Source organism: Rhinatrema bivittatum, chromosome 3, assembly GCF_901001135.1.
Source record: "Rhinatrema bivittatum chromosome 3, aRhiBiv1.1, whole genome shotgun sequence".
NCBI lineage: Eukaryota > Metazoa > Chordata > Amphibia > Gymnophiona > Rhinatrematidae > Rhinatrema > Rhinatrema bivittatum.
Window position 1 is genome coordinate 467,516,505 of NC_042617.1, and position 15,623 is coordinate 467,532,127.

A 15,623-nucleotide genomic window follows, 5' to 3' on the forward strand; every position below is an offset into this window, starting at 1 on the left:
CCTCCCAGTCCGCTCCAATTAAGGAGTGGACTGGGAGGGAACTTCCCTAACCCTAATCCTAACCCTATCCTTCCTTCCTCTTCCCCTCTCCTCTCCGACCCCTAAACTATCACTGTCCTTTTTTTTTTTTTGCTACTTACTGCTCCTCCAGAGCAGACGTAATCTCTGCGCGCCGGCCTGCTGCCAGCGTGCGCTTCCCCGAGACAGTGTTGAATGGCGCTGTCTTGGCCCGCCCCTTTCTTTGGGCCCGGCACTTTGGCGCGTAACAGGGGTTATGTGCATGGCCGGGCCCTTTGTAAAATGTGCACGGTGCACACAAGGCCCGACCACGTGCATAACCCCCCAATTTTATGCGCGCTGGGTTTTAAAATTTGGGCGTATGCTTTTGAAAATTGCTATGATAGTATGTTACATTTACATGCCTAAGTGCTGTGAAACCTATGTTTTTTCTTAATCTGATTTCCAAATCAGCAAATTGATCAAATAAAAGTTACCAATTTCCATAAGCTACACTGGTTACAAACATTCTAAATAAAAGCACCACAAAACAAAATTGATTTGCAAATTCTTTTATTTAGGTGGGAATATAGTTTAGAAAAATACTTTCCTAGGCAAGTATTTCTGTTGAAGATAAACACAAAGTCATATAAAACTAAAAAAAGAAATGTCCCTGAAGTAGCTCTTTGCTTCACACTAGTCATACAGTTCTTAAGAAACCACTTAAAATGGATCCCAATCCTATAAACTATACTATAGCACAGTGTTGGTATTCTGAAAATGGCTTGTAAACCTTTTTTTTAATACAGCACAACTTATTATAAATATCCATTTTATAAACCTTTCAAAGACATTTATTAGACATATTTCCAAAATATGGTATAGAAAACATAAGAAAAAGTAAACATAGAAGAAAGCCCACTAAAAAAGCATTTTTGTGTTTTAAAAAAATTGCTTATGCAACTGAAGTCAAACCTTAAATATGATCCTTTTAAAAGCTAAGAGTGACCACTCCTAACTGACACAATAGACTGATTCTATAACTCTATGAGCTGCAGCACAGTATGAGCCTGTTGTGGGTTTTTAAACTGCTCCAGTACTCCAAGGTCCTGATTTCTGGAGCAAAGATGTGCAGTCCGACCTACTTAATCAATATCGACTTGATTCAAACCTTAAGGGCCAGTTATCTCATGCCTAGAAAGGATTCATACATCATAAAAGGTTAAATGGATAGGGTGAGCTAGCCTTTTTTCAAAACCAGTTTACAAATCCACTCCATGTGGGATACCTGCTGCTTAAAACCTAGTCCAGGGATGGCCAGCTTTGGTCCTTGACAGATTCTTGTAGGTCTCCTTTCAGGATATCCACAATGAATATTCATGAGATATATTTGCATGCAACAACTATAGTTTCTGAGTAAATTACACATTTTGGTTATCCTGAAAGCCAACCCTGCCTGTGGCACATGAGTACCAAAGTTCAGTATATCAGGTTTAGTCATATGCACTTGTAGACTGCATTTTTATCTGGTTAATACCATTAAGACTATTGCATACTAAAAACTAGATACCTCTTTGGTAGTATTGTTTGACTTATCCACATAGTATGCATTTTCATGCCACTGGCTACACAAATCATGGATTAACCAAGACTGACCATTACTACTGAAAAGCTGGTACTGACCAAATCTGCTTTAGTGAGGTTGAACCCATGAAATCTGCTACAGCTAATGCAGTGGTAGGCTGGCCACTAAAAATGGGAAAGCAAGTTTATTTTGGCTGTGCATTTTCTTTAAGTGAGGATTTGCTGTGCTTCTGGGCTATCCCATAAGGCACATGAGCTGCAATGGTGCCCAGTTCCTGTGCACCTTCTATGTGAAACATCTGATCATCAAAGAAAATATGAGGGCGTATTTTCTGCAGCACTGGCCCTTTAGGTGCTCCTGCAAGAAAAAGTGCTTCATCAATCTCTAAACCCCAGCTGCGCAGTGTCTTCAGTGCTCGGGCTCCGGAACTTGCTGCACTTCTGGCCGTGACAAGGTAGGTCCTTATAGGACAATTTAAACGTTCATTCTTAGCATAGAATTTCCTCTGGAGTTTTCCGAGCGCTTCCAGAAAACATTTCAGTGGACCCTGTGGGTGAAGTGTAAGAGAAAATACTTAAAAATTCTTATAACTGTCAAAGCTTTCTTAACATGACACTCCAAAAACAAAGCAGCAAAAATTAGTTACTAAAATCAGAGCTAATTTGTCAAAGGTTTTAAGTTTTGCAGCTAATATTAACATGTTCACATTTCTGGATTAACATTTCACATTTTTAGATTAACAACATAATTCCATTTGGCACTGGATATAACTGTTGTGTTCTGCCATTAATCAGCTACATCTCAGTATTTCAAATCAATAGGAACTCTGCTAAAACATGTTACAAACCCAACAGATTTTCTAGGAAATAATAGAAACAACCACTCTGCTGTCATACAGCGTACAACTTGACCAATATTGTCTTGGGTCTTGTTTTGAAAAACTCCTTTTTAAATGTACATTGATGGTAGTCATTGATTGGAGAACTTATTTCATACTGCTGTGAATCAGAATGGTGTTCACTTTACATTGAAACTTGGTTGTTCAAAGTATTCATCCAACCTGTCAGCCCATCTTGTTTGACAAGAACAGAAAGCTTTTGTCCTCTGAGGAAAACAAACAACCTTCTGTGGTTTTCAACCATTTGACAACTGCACTTTGGTGAGCAATTTTACAGAGATCCTATCGGCCTCTGCCTGCCTCTCCCAGCAGGGTAAGAAAATTTCACTCAAACAAAAGTTTTTAAGGGTACTTGACAAGCAATGCTCAACACAGCAGAAACCTATTAAAGACATAACCTTGTGGCAGGCATAAAACAGTCAAGCATGCTTTATGAGACATATGGGTTTTATACAGGTTAAAATAGGATCCCTTTGATATCAACTCCTGCAATAGTCAAGGCCAATGGGCACTGGCACTTAGGGAGTGAAACAGACCAACCACAGCAAAACAGGAAGTCACATGAATTCCTCTTTAGAATCCTCATTGTTATCATTTTTCTATCTGAAAACTGGCTTAACATATTTTATACAATATACTGTATAGGTCATAAAGACTTAACCTATATTTTTCCTTCCTACTGGGTAACATAGCACCTTCTTAGATATCCTACTAAGAGAACCTGCTGGTCCTGAATGTTAGAGAGATCACAGAAAAGGAAGTGGATGTTACGAAAACACTTATTCTGTTACCCTCTTACAATCAGTACTAATGGGATATAGTAAGCAGAACCATATAGGGATTACCAGCAGCCCAGAGAACACAACAGAAAAGTCACATCTGCTGAAATCCACTTATCCACACTTTAGTACTTTGGAAAGAATGACTTGACCACTGCAGTGTGTGTTTCTTCTAGGGAAACATAGCCTCCACTGCATAAGACAGAGACTGCTTTAATGTAATGTTCTCTGAGAAGAGCAGGAGGAGTCTTAATGACCTTTTTGCTGGGCTCAGCAACCCAAAATGAATCTATTTGAAATAGATATAGTTGAAGTTGGTAACCTTTCAAGCTCATATAAACAAATTGTGTTGACTTTCTGAAAAAACTTTGTCTTTTCCATATCAAGCTTCAAAGCAATTTTAAGATCCAAAGAGTGTAGCTAAACCTTTTTTGGATGAGAGGAATTTGGTCATGGCAGGGGAAGAGCAACCTCTTGATTAATGGGAAAAGTGGAATTAACTTTTGGAACAAAACTAGGAAGTGTTCTCAGTAAAACCTTATCTAGAGAATACTATGAAGAAAGGTAACATGTAGGACAGTAATTTCAATTTGTTTTTAATTCTAGCTGAGCAACTGAAACCGCGAAAACCACATTAATGGTTACAAACTAAAATTGACTTAAAAGGTTCTAAAAGTGGCCTCAGTAAGACCTTTAGCTCCAAATTCAGACTCAAAGAAGGCAATGAATTAGAGATCTTAAAACATTTTCTCTTTCCCTTTCTTGTTTTTTGTTTATTGTTCTCTTTTCAGTTGTATAGGCTTTTATTTTTCTTGTATTGTTTTCTTTCACATTTGTACTGTATAGTAATATGATGCTCTCAAATGTATCTATTGTGCAATTTTCTCAATAAAGTTTCTGAATTAGAAATAAAAAATAAAAACAATTTTCTCTCAGAATTAAACAAGAAAGATGTGCCAGCAATTATACCTCTGATACTGCAGACATCAGTAACCTGTGCTCTCAGCATATTCATGCTCAAGCCTCAATATAGGCCTTGATAGAAAAATTAATACATGGTTGATGGAAGCCTTTGTTGCTTGTGTTTACTCTTACATCAGTGAGCAGAACGTTTCCAAATGTTATAGTAGGTCTCCTTAGTGAAAGCTTTCTTTGCACCTAACAGGCATGAAATCACTCAATCAGAATAACCCTTAGTCTTCATGGTTTTCATCTCAACTTTCAAGTCATCAGTTTCAGAGACTGGAAGTTTGGGTTATGAGATGTATCTGTCAGATCTGGCAAACTGAACAGTTATGTCACATGCAAATCTAAAAAATCTGGAAACCTCGACTTTCTTGGTCTTCAATTGCTTACTCAGACTTTTGTTAGTACTTGCCTTAGAATGATCCCTGGAAGAATATAATAGAATCATGATTATTTTATAAACTTGGAAGAGAGTACCCATGGCTATCACATGATTATTTCTAAAGCAATTAAAATATTGTGGGAGCTTTGGGGGTACTTGTTATGGGAGCTATTGGGGTTTTGCACAGTAGAGATTAATATGCAGGATACTATCTCTGTGTTTGAACATAGTAAGATTCCTGGATTTTGTATAGGGGGGCACCCTAGGTTGGGGGGGGAGGGGTGCTCTTTAGGTAGAGAGCAAGATCTGCATGATGCCTCTGCGGTACCTTGGTACTGCCTAACAAAAAAGGTCTATGTATCGTGTCTTGGAATGTATTTTGGCTTTCTTCACCTATTAAACAGCAAACAATTTTGAGAGTACTGAAGAGGCATCAGGTTGACATAGCTCTGGTTCAGGAAACATATCTTAATGATATTAAACAAAGTAAACTACATAAATGGTGGGTGGGTGAAGTATTTTGGGCTTCTTCAGGTTCTCATAAAGCAGGAGTGGCCATTTTATTGCACAAATCGCTGTCTTTTCAATACAGCGCTATGATTAGCAATCCCGGAGGTCACTATTTGATTCTTAAAGGGTCTTTACAAGGGAAACCAATCACTATGTGTAATGTTTATGCTCTGAACCAGTATGATCCCACATTTCTTCTCTCCCTTTGTAAGTTGTTAGGGGAAGCTTCCTCTGTTTCTTTGGTTTTGGGAGATGATTTTAATGGGGTCAATGATCCCCATTGGATAAGTCACACCCAGGTCTGACAGAAGTGGCCTTGAAACACAAACACATTCTCATGTTGTATAAAGAATTGGATTTATTAGATGTTTGGTGGGCAGACTGGGATTACACCCATGTTTCCCAAGCGCATACTTCTCAGTCTCGCCTAGATTATCTTCTGCTAGCGCCAACTATATTTCCTCAAGTGACGGCTGCAGAGATTGGTCCTCTGATGATTTCTGATCATGCCATGATCTGGGTGGACTTGCATTGGGGGAATCGTGGGCAGGGGCAGCGACCTTGGCGTTTTCCAGCATTTTTAGCCAAAGATAAATGTTTTCAAGAATTTTTGCAACAGCGCTGAGATGAGTTTCAGGAGTATAATAAGGAGCATATCATCACGCCCGCCCTGTTTTGGGAAAAGTAAAGCGGTGCTCCGGGGTGAGATTATAGCCTATATAGCCCATAGACATAAGGCTTTTGATGTCCAGTTATTAAAACTGGAAAGACAGGTGCATCGTGACCGGCAGCACCTGGGGGTGGACGCTCTGAACTAGCTAGGACAAATTATTTAACCTCTCTAACTGCCTTGAATTCCTTGCTTCAGCAGCACATGGTTAAATCTATGCTTTATTACAAATGTCAACTTTTTCAATATGGCAGTAAAATGGGGAAATTGTTAGCCAATCTGGTAAAATGTAAATTGGGGGCCAGATATATTGTGGCACTTTGGGATAAAACCTATAAAATTGTTAACTCGCAAGATGGGCTTTGTGGAATCTTTCTTGAATATTTTCAACAGCTTTATGCTCAGCAGCCGGGGGATGTGGCAGCCAGGTCCTGTTTCTTTCAAAGACTTTCCCTCCTGCAACTGAATTTATTTGAAATACTTATTTGGCCCCAATGGTTATATATCTTGCAAACCATTCCCTTATTGCTTCAGAAGAGAGATATTAAGCTACTTTATATGATGCTGTCTTGTTTTCTTTGGCATGGGAAATAGGTGCAGATTTCTATGGCTCATCTGGTGGGACCGTCCACCAGGGAGGAATGAGGGTCCCTGATTTAGAGGAATATGATATGGACTGTTTACACAGACATGTGAAAGACTGGCTATTTCATTCCTTGCACTTTACCCCACTGACCTGGAAAAAGAATTGATTAAGCTATTGCATCCCTCATATGTACACCATGCTTGGACGGCCTGTTTACCTTCCTCTATTTGTAGTAACTTAACTTTGGTATCATTGTGCAAGGCGTGGGCATATCTCTGTTCTAAATTGGGTCAGAACCTGCAGGAATCCATCTACTATCATATAAGGGGTAACTTAGATTTTCTTCCAGGCATGCAGTTCTTGTTTTTCTCTCAATGGGAGGAAAAGGGCATATGGGGCAGATTTTAAAAGTTACGTGCATGGCCTACATTTGTGCGCGATACCCGGCGCGCACAAATGTAGGCCCAATTTTATAACATGTGCGCACAGTCGCGCGCATGTTATAAAATCAGGGGTCGGCATGCGCAAGGGGGTGTACACTAGTGCACCTTGTGCGCGGCGAGCCCTCGGGAAGACCAGCTCGCTTTCCCCGTTCCCTCCGAGGCCGCTCTGATTTCGTCCCCCCACCTTCCCCTCCCTTCCCCTACCTGTCCCCCCCCCCCCCCCACCCCCGTACCTTTGTTGTGGAAGTTACGCCTGCCAGAGGCGATCCCCCGGCACAGCAGCAAAGGGCTGCTGTGCTGGAGTCCTCAGCCACGCCTCCCGGACCACCCAGCCATGCCCCCGGACCGTCGGCCCCACCCCGTCCCGCCCCCCTGTCCACCCATTCAGAAAAGCCCTGGGACATACGCGCATCCCGGGGCTTTATGCGTGCTGCCGAGCCTTTTGAAAATAGGCCCAGCGTGCGTAGGGCTTTGAAAATCTGCCCCATAGTCTCCTTATCCATGTGGTGGACCCAGGGGTGCCATGTTGCCTTACCAAGATTTGTCCATGTGATTTGCTCTTTCCTCTAAGTTCTTTTTTGCCTACCTTCAACTACGTCATTATGTACAATCTTTGCAGAAATCTCATTTCTGAGATGTTCTAATGGACTGGCTGGAGGAGTTTTTTTTAAAGTAGACAGACGGGATCAGATGGGGATTTCTCGTATTCAGAAATCCTTCCTTAGTTTAAAACCTGAGGTTTCAGGTGTAGCATTACATGATGTGAAAGGCAGAAATGTATTCCTTGTCTGATTTCCCCCTCCTTCATGCCATAAAGTGTATACCTGAGCTGACGGAGGATGCAACTTTATGGGAGATGCAATATAAATTTTTGTGTAGGGCATATTTACTTCCCTCCTGGCTGCATAGGGTGGACTATGTGAACTCTGAGCTGTGCAGTAAGTGCCATCCAGACAGGGACACCTTAGGACATTGTTTCTGGGCTTGTACTGTTATTCAAACTTTCTGGGGTAAGGTTCGAAGGTATCTATCTCTTTTGGTCGGTCAACCCGTGGTTTTTGCTTCTGAGACTGTTCTTTTCGATGTAGCCTTGTCTTTTCAGATATGGGGAAGGGATAAGTGTATTGATTTGGAAGGCATGTCCAATCGCAAAGAAGGTCATTTTGTCGCACTGGTGTGAGCAAGACCCTCCAAGTTTTTGACTATGGATGAATAAATTACATGCGCTAATGCAAATGGAAAATCAGACTACCACAGGTTTGTTTAAATGTAAATGTATGTTTATCAGTATTTGTCATCCTTATCTACAAAGATTATCCCCTAGGGCTAGAAGTGAGCTAATCAATTACCCCTGAATGTGTTGGTTTTGCTTAAAAGAAATCTTATCCTGCTTCTTTGCTTTTTTTTGTTCTATTCAGCAGATGGGATAGGGGGAGGGGGGGATGGGAGATGAGGATGGGGGATGGGGTGGTTTCCTGGGGAGGAATTTCTATATAAAAACTATATACTTGAACACATGACTGTACTCTGGTCTTTGTTTGACATACTTCAGAGTCATGTATGTCAAATGTTTGTGATGTTTTTACTTTTCAATAAACAGTTTCATATAAAATATTGTGGGAACTTTGTGCTGCAAGCTGTGGCCATCTGATCCATAACCGAGTTCCTCATTGTGAAAAACATCTGTTATTAACTTCCCTGGTTTCAGGGTTACTGTGTTTGAACTGTTTGTTTATATATTCAAGTATCCTGAAATTATATATTCAAGCATCTTTTCACTCTTTTTTGTGACAAAGATAACTGAAGCCCTGGTGTTGCATCAGCTTAATGAGTTTGCTGAGGAACATCATATTTTGGACCAATTTCAGAATGGTTTTCGAAAATCTTTGAGTACAGAGCTCCTTCTGTTTTTATCTATTGATACTTTTAGAAGAGACTTAGATGATGATCATGAATATCTGCTGGTGCTGCTTGATATCACAGTAGCTTTTGACACCTTGGATTATCAGATTCTCCTGAACCGACTGAGGGAAGTTGGTATTTCTGGTTCTGTCCTGAAATGGTTTAGATCTTATTTAGCAGGAAGATCTCAGCAAGTTCAGGTTCACTCTCACTGTTCTAGATGGCATAATATTCTTCAGGGGTGTCATAGGGCTCTGTTCTATCTCCCTTCCTTTTAATATTTATCTTGCTCCCATCTGCAAATTACTATCTGGTATTTGCAATGAGTACATATTGATGAAGACAACATACAATTTTTTATTAAACTATCGTCTTCCTGGGCTGAGTTCAGTGGAGGAGGACCGGAAGGCTCATCTGCATACTGCTCCCAGCATCCCCCAGGAGATGAGTCCAGAAGTCACCGCAAGCGATCCAGGGATTGACATCCACAGCCCCAGCTTCCAGAGGCCCCGCACCCTTTGCAGTAGAGGAGGACCGGAAGGCTCATTTGCATACTGCTCCCAGCATCCCCCGGGAGACGAGTCCAGAAGTCACTGCAAGCAATCCAGGGACTGACGTCCACAGCCCCAGCTTCCAGAGGCCCGCACCCTTTGCAGTAGAGGAGGACCGGAAGGCTCATCTGCATACTGCTCCCAGCATCCCCCGGGAGACGAGTCCAGAAGTCACTGCAAGCGATCCAGGGATTGACGTCCACAGCCCCAGCTTCCAGAGGCCCTGTATCCTCAAACTGAGTGAAGATTAATTTAACGGTGGTTAAAGAGGATTGGTAAGTATAGCTTTCAGAAATTTTTGGGCTTATAAAATTTTGGTGAAAGGTGAAATTAAGGGGATATATTCTTTAGAGTTTGTGTGTGCTGAGGAAATGAGCAAGCCAGAGATAGTTAATTCTACTGTCTGTCTTTCGCACCCACTCAACCCTTGATTTTTAGGCACGAGACACTTTCTCATTAAAAATCAATCAGGATCTTATCTAAATCATACTATTGTACCAGCCCTTATTGAAAGTTTAATCATTCCCTTGTAGGACATTAGCTGATTAATTAGTAAATTCACCTGTAAATTTAAACTACTCTCATTCCAACGTCCTTAATATCCTAAACTTAACTAGGAACTCAATAAAACTAAGATGAAGACAGCAGTCCAGCAGCAAGAGGGGAGCTTTCCAGTCTTTTGCATTGAATGTCACATGTATGATTTTTTACCCGCTGGTGAGAGATTGTATGTGTGCACTCGGTGCAAACAGCTTCTGGCTCTCAGAGAACGAATCCAATCTCTGGAGGCTAAAGTAGCAGACTTGGAGGAGCTGAGGGAGACAGAGAGGTACATTGATGAGACCTTCAGGGACATAGTAGCCAAGTCCCAAATCCAGTCTGGCAGACCCAGTGCTGCCTTGGATCAGAAAGGTCTCAGAGTAGGAGAACATCACCCTGGTGTAGCAGGAAGTGATCCTGTAACCTGATCTCCAGGTGATGTATTGTTCTCTTGCACTGAGGACAAGTCTCCCAGGGCTACTGCCCAGGAGGGAAGGGTTAGGCCGGCCATCATAGCTGGTGATTCGATTATTAGAAATGTAGATAGCAGGGTGGCTGGTGGATGTGAGGACTGCCTGGTAACTTGCCTGCCTGGTGCGAAGGTGGCAGACCTCACGCGTCACCTAGATAGGATTATAGACAGTGCTGGGGAGGAGCTGGCTGTCGTGGTACATGTGGGCACCAACGACATAGGAAAATGTGGGAGAGAGGTTCTGGAAGCCAAATTTAGGATTTTAGGTAGGAAGCTAAAATCCAGAATCTCCAGGGTGGCATTCTCTGAAATGCTTCCTGTTCCATGTGCAGGTCCCCAGAGGCAGGCAGAGCTCCAGAGTTTCAATGCGTGGATGAGACGATGGTGCAGGGAAGAGGGATTCAGCTTTATAAGGAACTGGGGAAACTTTTGGGGAAAGGGGAGACTTTTCCGAAGGATGGGCTCCACCTTAACCAGAGTGGAACCAAGCTATTGGCACTAAATTTCAAAAAGGAGATAGAGCAGCTTTTAAACTAGAACAAGGGGGAAAGCCGACAGTCACTCAGCAGTGCAAGGTTCGGAGAAATGTATCCTTGAAGGATACTAATGAAACAGGAAAGTTAGGGCATCCCAAGAGAGGTTCCATTAAAAGCAAACATAGTCCATATGCCTATATGTAAAAAATCACCAAAGCTAATGATTTCCGAATTATCCCAAACAACTGAAAAGCAGGTTGTTAAAACAAACAAAAAACACACTTTGAAATGTCTGTATGCCAATGCCAGAAGTCTAAGAAGTAAGATGGGAGAGTTAGAGTGTATGGCAGCAAATGATGAGATTGACATAATTGGCATCACAGAACCTTGGTGGAAGGAGGATAACCAATGGGACAGTGCTATATCAGGGTACAAATTATATCACAATGATAGGGAGGATCAACTTGGCGGGGGTGTGGCACTTTATGTCTGGGAGGGTATAGAGTCTAGAGGTGTGAATCGTGTAATCGATCGTCTTAACGATCGATTTTGGCTGGGGGGGAGGGAAATCTGATCGTAGAGTTTTTTTTTTTTCTAAAAATCATTAAAAATCGTAAATCGGGGGAGGGCGGGAAAACCGGCACACCAAAAAAACCCTAAAACCCACCCGAACCTTTAAAACAAATCTCCCACCCTCTAGAACCCCCCCAAAATGTTTTAAATTACCTGGGGTCCAGTGGTGGGGGGGGGGTCCCGATGTGATCTCCTCCCGCTCTCTGGCCACTGCTGCATTGACATAGTGAGGGCAAAGGTAGCGCCGGCGCCATTTTGAAGATTGGCAATACGGCCCGCGTGCAGGAGGTCGCTCCCGGACCCCCACTGGACTTTTGGCAAGTCTTGTGGGGGTCAGGAGGCCCCCCCAAGCTGGCCAAGAGTCCCTGGGGGTCCAGCAGGGGTCCGGGGGCGATCTCCCGCACGCGTGACGTCGGGAGCCAGGAAACAAAATGGCGCCGGCGCTACCTTTGCCCTGTCACATGATAAGGGCAAAGGGCCACCGGCGCCATTTCTCAACGCAGCGGTGGCCAGAGAGTGGGAGGAGATTGCGTCGGGACCCCCCCACTGGACCCCAGGTAATTTAAAACATTTTGGGGGGGTTCGGGAGGGTGGGGGATTTGTTTTAAAGGTTCAGGTGGGTTTTAGGGTTTTTTTGGTGTGCCTGTTTTCCCGCGCCCTATTTAACGATACAATACAAATGCCCCTGACGATAAATCGGGGGCATTTGTATTGTATCACGTATCTAATGATTTTGGACGATTTTAAAATTATCTGACGATAATTTTAATCGTTCAAAAACGATTCACATCTCTAATAGAGTCCAACAGGATAAAGATCATACAAGAGACTAAATGCTCAGTAGAATCTATGGGGTAGATTTTCAGAGCCCTGCTCGCCTAAATCCGCCCAAAACCGGGCGGATTTAGGCGAGCAGGGCCCTGCGCGCCGGGAAGCCTATTTTACATAGGCCTCCCGGCGCGCGCAGAGCCCCGGGACTCGCGTAAGTCCCGGGGTTCTCGGAGGGGGGCGTGTCGGGGGCGTGTCGGGGGGCGGGCCCGGTCGTCGCGGCGTTCCGGGGGCGTGTCGGCAGCGTTTTGGGGGCGGGTACGGGGCGTGGCTACGGCCCGGGGGCGTGGCCGCGCCCTCCGTACCCGCCCCCAGGTCGCGGCCCGGCGCGCAGCAGGCCCGCTGGCGCGCGGGGATTTACGTCTCCCTCCGGGAGGCGTAAATCCCCCGACAAAGGTAAGGGGGGGGTGTAGACAGGGCCGGGCGGGTGGGTTAGGTAGGGGAAGGGAGGGGAAGGTGAGGGGAGGGCAAAGGAAAGTTCCCTCCAAGGCCGCTCCGATTTCGGAGCGGCCTTGGAGGGAACGGGGGGAGGCAGTGCGGCTCGGCGCGCGCAGGCTATACAAAATCGATAGCCTTGCGCGCGCCGATCCAGGATTTTAGTGGATACGCGCGGCTCCGCGCGTATCTACTAAAATCCAGCGTACTTTTGCTTGAGTCTGATGCGCAAGCAAAAGTAGGCTGATCGCGCTTCTTTTAAAATCTACCCCTATATGGGTAGAAATCCCATGTGTGTTGGGTAAGAGTATAGTGATAGGAGTATACTACCGTCCACCTGGACAAAATGGTCAGACAGATGATGAAATGCTAAGAGAAATCAGGGAAGCTAACCAATTTGGCAGTGCAATAATAATGGGAGATTTCAATTACCCCAGTATTGACTGGGTAAATGTAACATCAGGACTTGCTAGAGACATAAAGTTCCTGGATGTAATAAATGATTGCTTCATGGAGCAATTGGTTCAGGAGCCAACAAGAGAGGGCACTATTTTAGGTTTAATTCTTAGTGGAATGCAGGATTTGGTGAGAGAGGTAATGGTGGTGGGGCCTCTTGGCAACAGTGATCATAACATGATCAAATTTAAACTAATAACTGGAAGGGGGACAATAAGTAAATCTGCAGCTCTAACACTAAACTTTCAAAAGGGAAACTTTGATAAAATGAGGAAAAGAGAAAAAAACTGAAAGGTGCGGCTGCAAAGGTTAAAAGTGTTCAACAGGCTTGGACATTGTTTAAAAATACAATCCTAGAAGCGCAGTCCATACATATTCCACACATTAAGAAAGGTGGAAGGAAGGCAAAACGATTACCGTCATGGTTAAAAGGTGAGGTGAAAGAGGCAATTTTAGCCAAAAAAAATCCTTCAGAAATTGGAAGAAGGATCCATCTGAAGAAAATAGGATAAAACATAAGCATTGTCAAGTTAAGTGTAAAACATTGATAAGACAGGCGAAGAGAGAATTTGAAATGAAGTTGGCCATAGAGGCAAAAACTCATAATAAAAACTTTTTAAAATATATCCAAAGCAAGAAACGTATGAGGGAGTCGGTTGGACCATTAGATGACCGAGGGATTAAAGGGGCTCTTAGGGAAGATAAGGCCATTGCAGAAAGACTAAATTAATTCTTTGCTTCCGTGTTTACTAATGAGGATGTTGGGAAGATACCAGTTCCGGAGATGGTTTTCAGGGGTGATGAGTCAGAAGAACTGAACAAAATCACTGTGAACCTGGAAGATGTAGCAGGCTAGATTGACAAACTAAAGAGTAGCAAATCACCTGGACTGGATGGTATGCATCCTAGGGTACTGAAGGAACTAAAAAATGAAATTAGTTAATATTTGTAACCTATCATTAAATTCATCTATTGTACTGAAGACCAGAGGGTGGCCAATGTAACCCCAATATTTAAAAAAGGATCCAGGGGCGATCCGGATAACTATAGACCAGTGAGCCTAACTTCAGTGCTGGGAAAAATAGTGGAAACTATTCTGAAGATCAAAATCATAGAGCATATAGAAAGACATGATTTAATGGAACCCAGTCAACACGGATTTACCCAAGGGAAGTCTTGTGTAACAAATCTGCTTCATTTTTTTGAAGGGGTTAATAAACATGCGGATAAAGGTGAACTGGTAGATGTAGTGTATTTGGATTTTCAGAAAGCGTTTGACAAAGTCCCTCATGAGAGGCTTCTATGAAAACTAAAAAGTCATGGGATAGGAGGCGATGTCCTTTCGTGGATTACAAATTGGTTAAAAGACAGGAAACAGACAGTAGGATTAAATGGTCAATTTTCTCAGTGGAAAAGGGTAAACAGTGGAGTGCCTCAGGGATCTGTACTTGGACCGGTGCTTTTCAATATATATATAAATGATCTGGAAAGGAATACGACGAGTGAGGTTATCAAATTTGCGGATGATACAAAATTATTCAGAGTAGTTAAATCACAAGCAGACTGTGATACATTACAGGAGGATCTTGCAAGACTGGAAGACTGGGCATGCAAATGGCAGATGAAATTTAATGTGGACAAGTGCAAGGTGTTACATATAGGGAAAAATAACCCTTGCTGTAGTTACACGATGTTAGGTTCCATATTAGGAAAAAGATCTAGGCATCATAGTGGATAATACTTTAAAATCATCGACTCAGTGTGCTGCAGCAGTCAAAAAAGCAAACAGAATGTTAGGAATTATTAGGAAGGGAATGGTTAATAAAACGGAAAATGTCATAATGCCTCTATATCACTCCATGGTGAGACCACACCTTGAATACTGTGTACAATTCTGGTCGCCGCATCTCAGAAAAGATATATGGAAACCGACTTGATTTGATATTTGTATCGAGAATGTCGGTATATAAAAATCCTAAATAAATAAATAAATATAGTTGCGTTGGAGAAGGTACAGAGAAGGGCAACCAAAATGATAAAGGGGATGGAACAGCTCCCCTATGAGGAAAGGCTGAAGAGGTTAGGGCTGTTCAGCTTGGAGAATAGACGGCTGAGGGGGGATATGATAGAGGTCTTTAAGATCATGAGAGGTCTCGAAAGAGTAGATGTGACTCGGTTATTTACACTTTCGAATAATAGAAGGACTAGGGGGTATTCCATGAAGTTAGCAAGTAGCACATTTAAGACTAATCGGAGAAAATTATTTTTCACTCAACGCACAATAGAGCTCTGGAATTTGTTGCCAGAGGATGTGGTTAGTGCAGTTAGTGTAGCTGGGTTCAAAAAAGGTTTGGATAAGTTCTTGGAGGAGAAGTCCATTAACAGCTATTAATCAAGTTTACTTAGGGAATAGCCACTGCTATTAATTGCATCAGTAGCATGGGATCTTCTTAGTGTTGGATAATTGCCAGGTTCTTGTGGCCTGGTTTAGCCTCTGTTGGAAACAGGATGCTGGGCTTGATGGACCCTTGGTCTGACCCAGCATGGCAATTTCTTATGTTCTTAATCAGTTTC

At 42.9% G+C, this 15,623-nt stretch overlaps 1 protein-coding gene across 1 annotated transcript in view; it reads right to left on the minus strand.

Annotated features, from left to right (window-relative positions):
- Positions 1 to 553: 553 nt before the first annotated feature.
- The window catches only part of LOC115088060 (cytosolic 5'-nucleotidase 1A-like), an 84,446-nt gene continuing 69,376 nt past the window's right edge, over positions 554 to 15,623 (minus strand). The window contains exon 6 of the mRNA XM_029595959.1: positions 554 to 2,129. Coding sequence (XP_029451819.1) covers positions 1,767 to 2,129 — 363 coding nt within the window. The 3' untranslated portion in view covers positions 554 to 1,766. The remainder of the gene's footprint in view (positions 2,130 to 15,623) is intronic.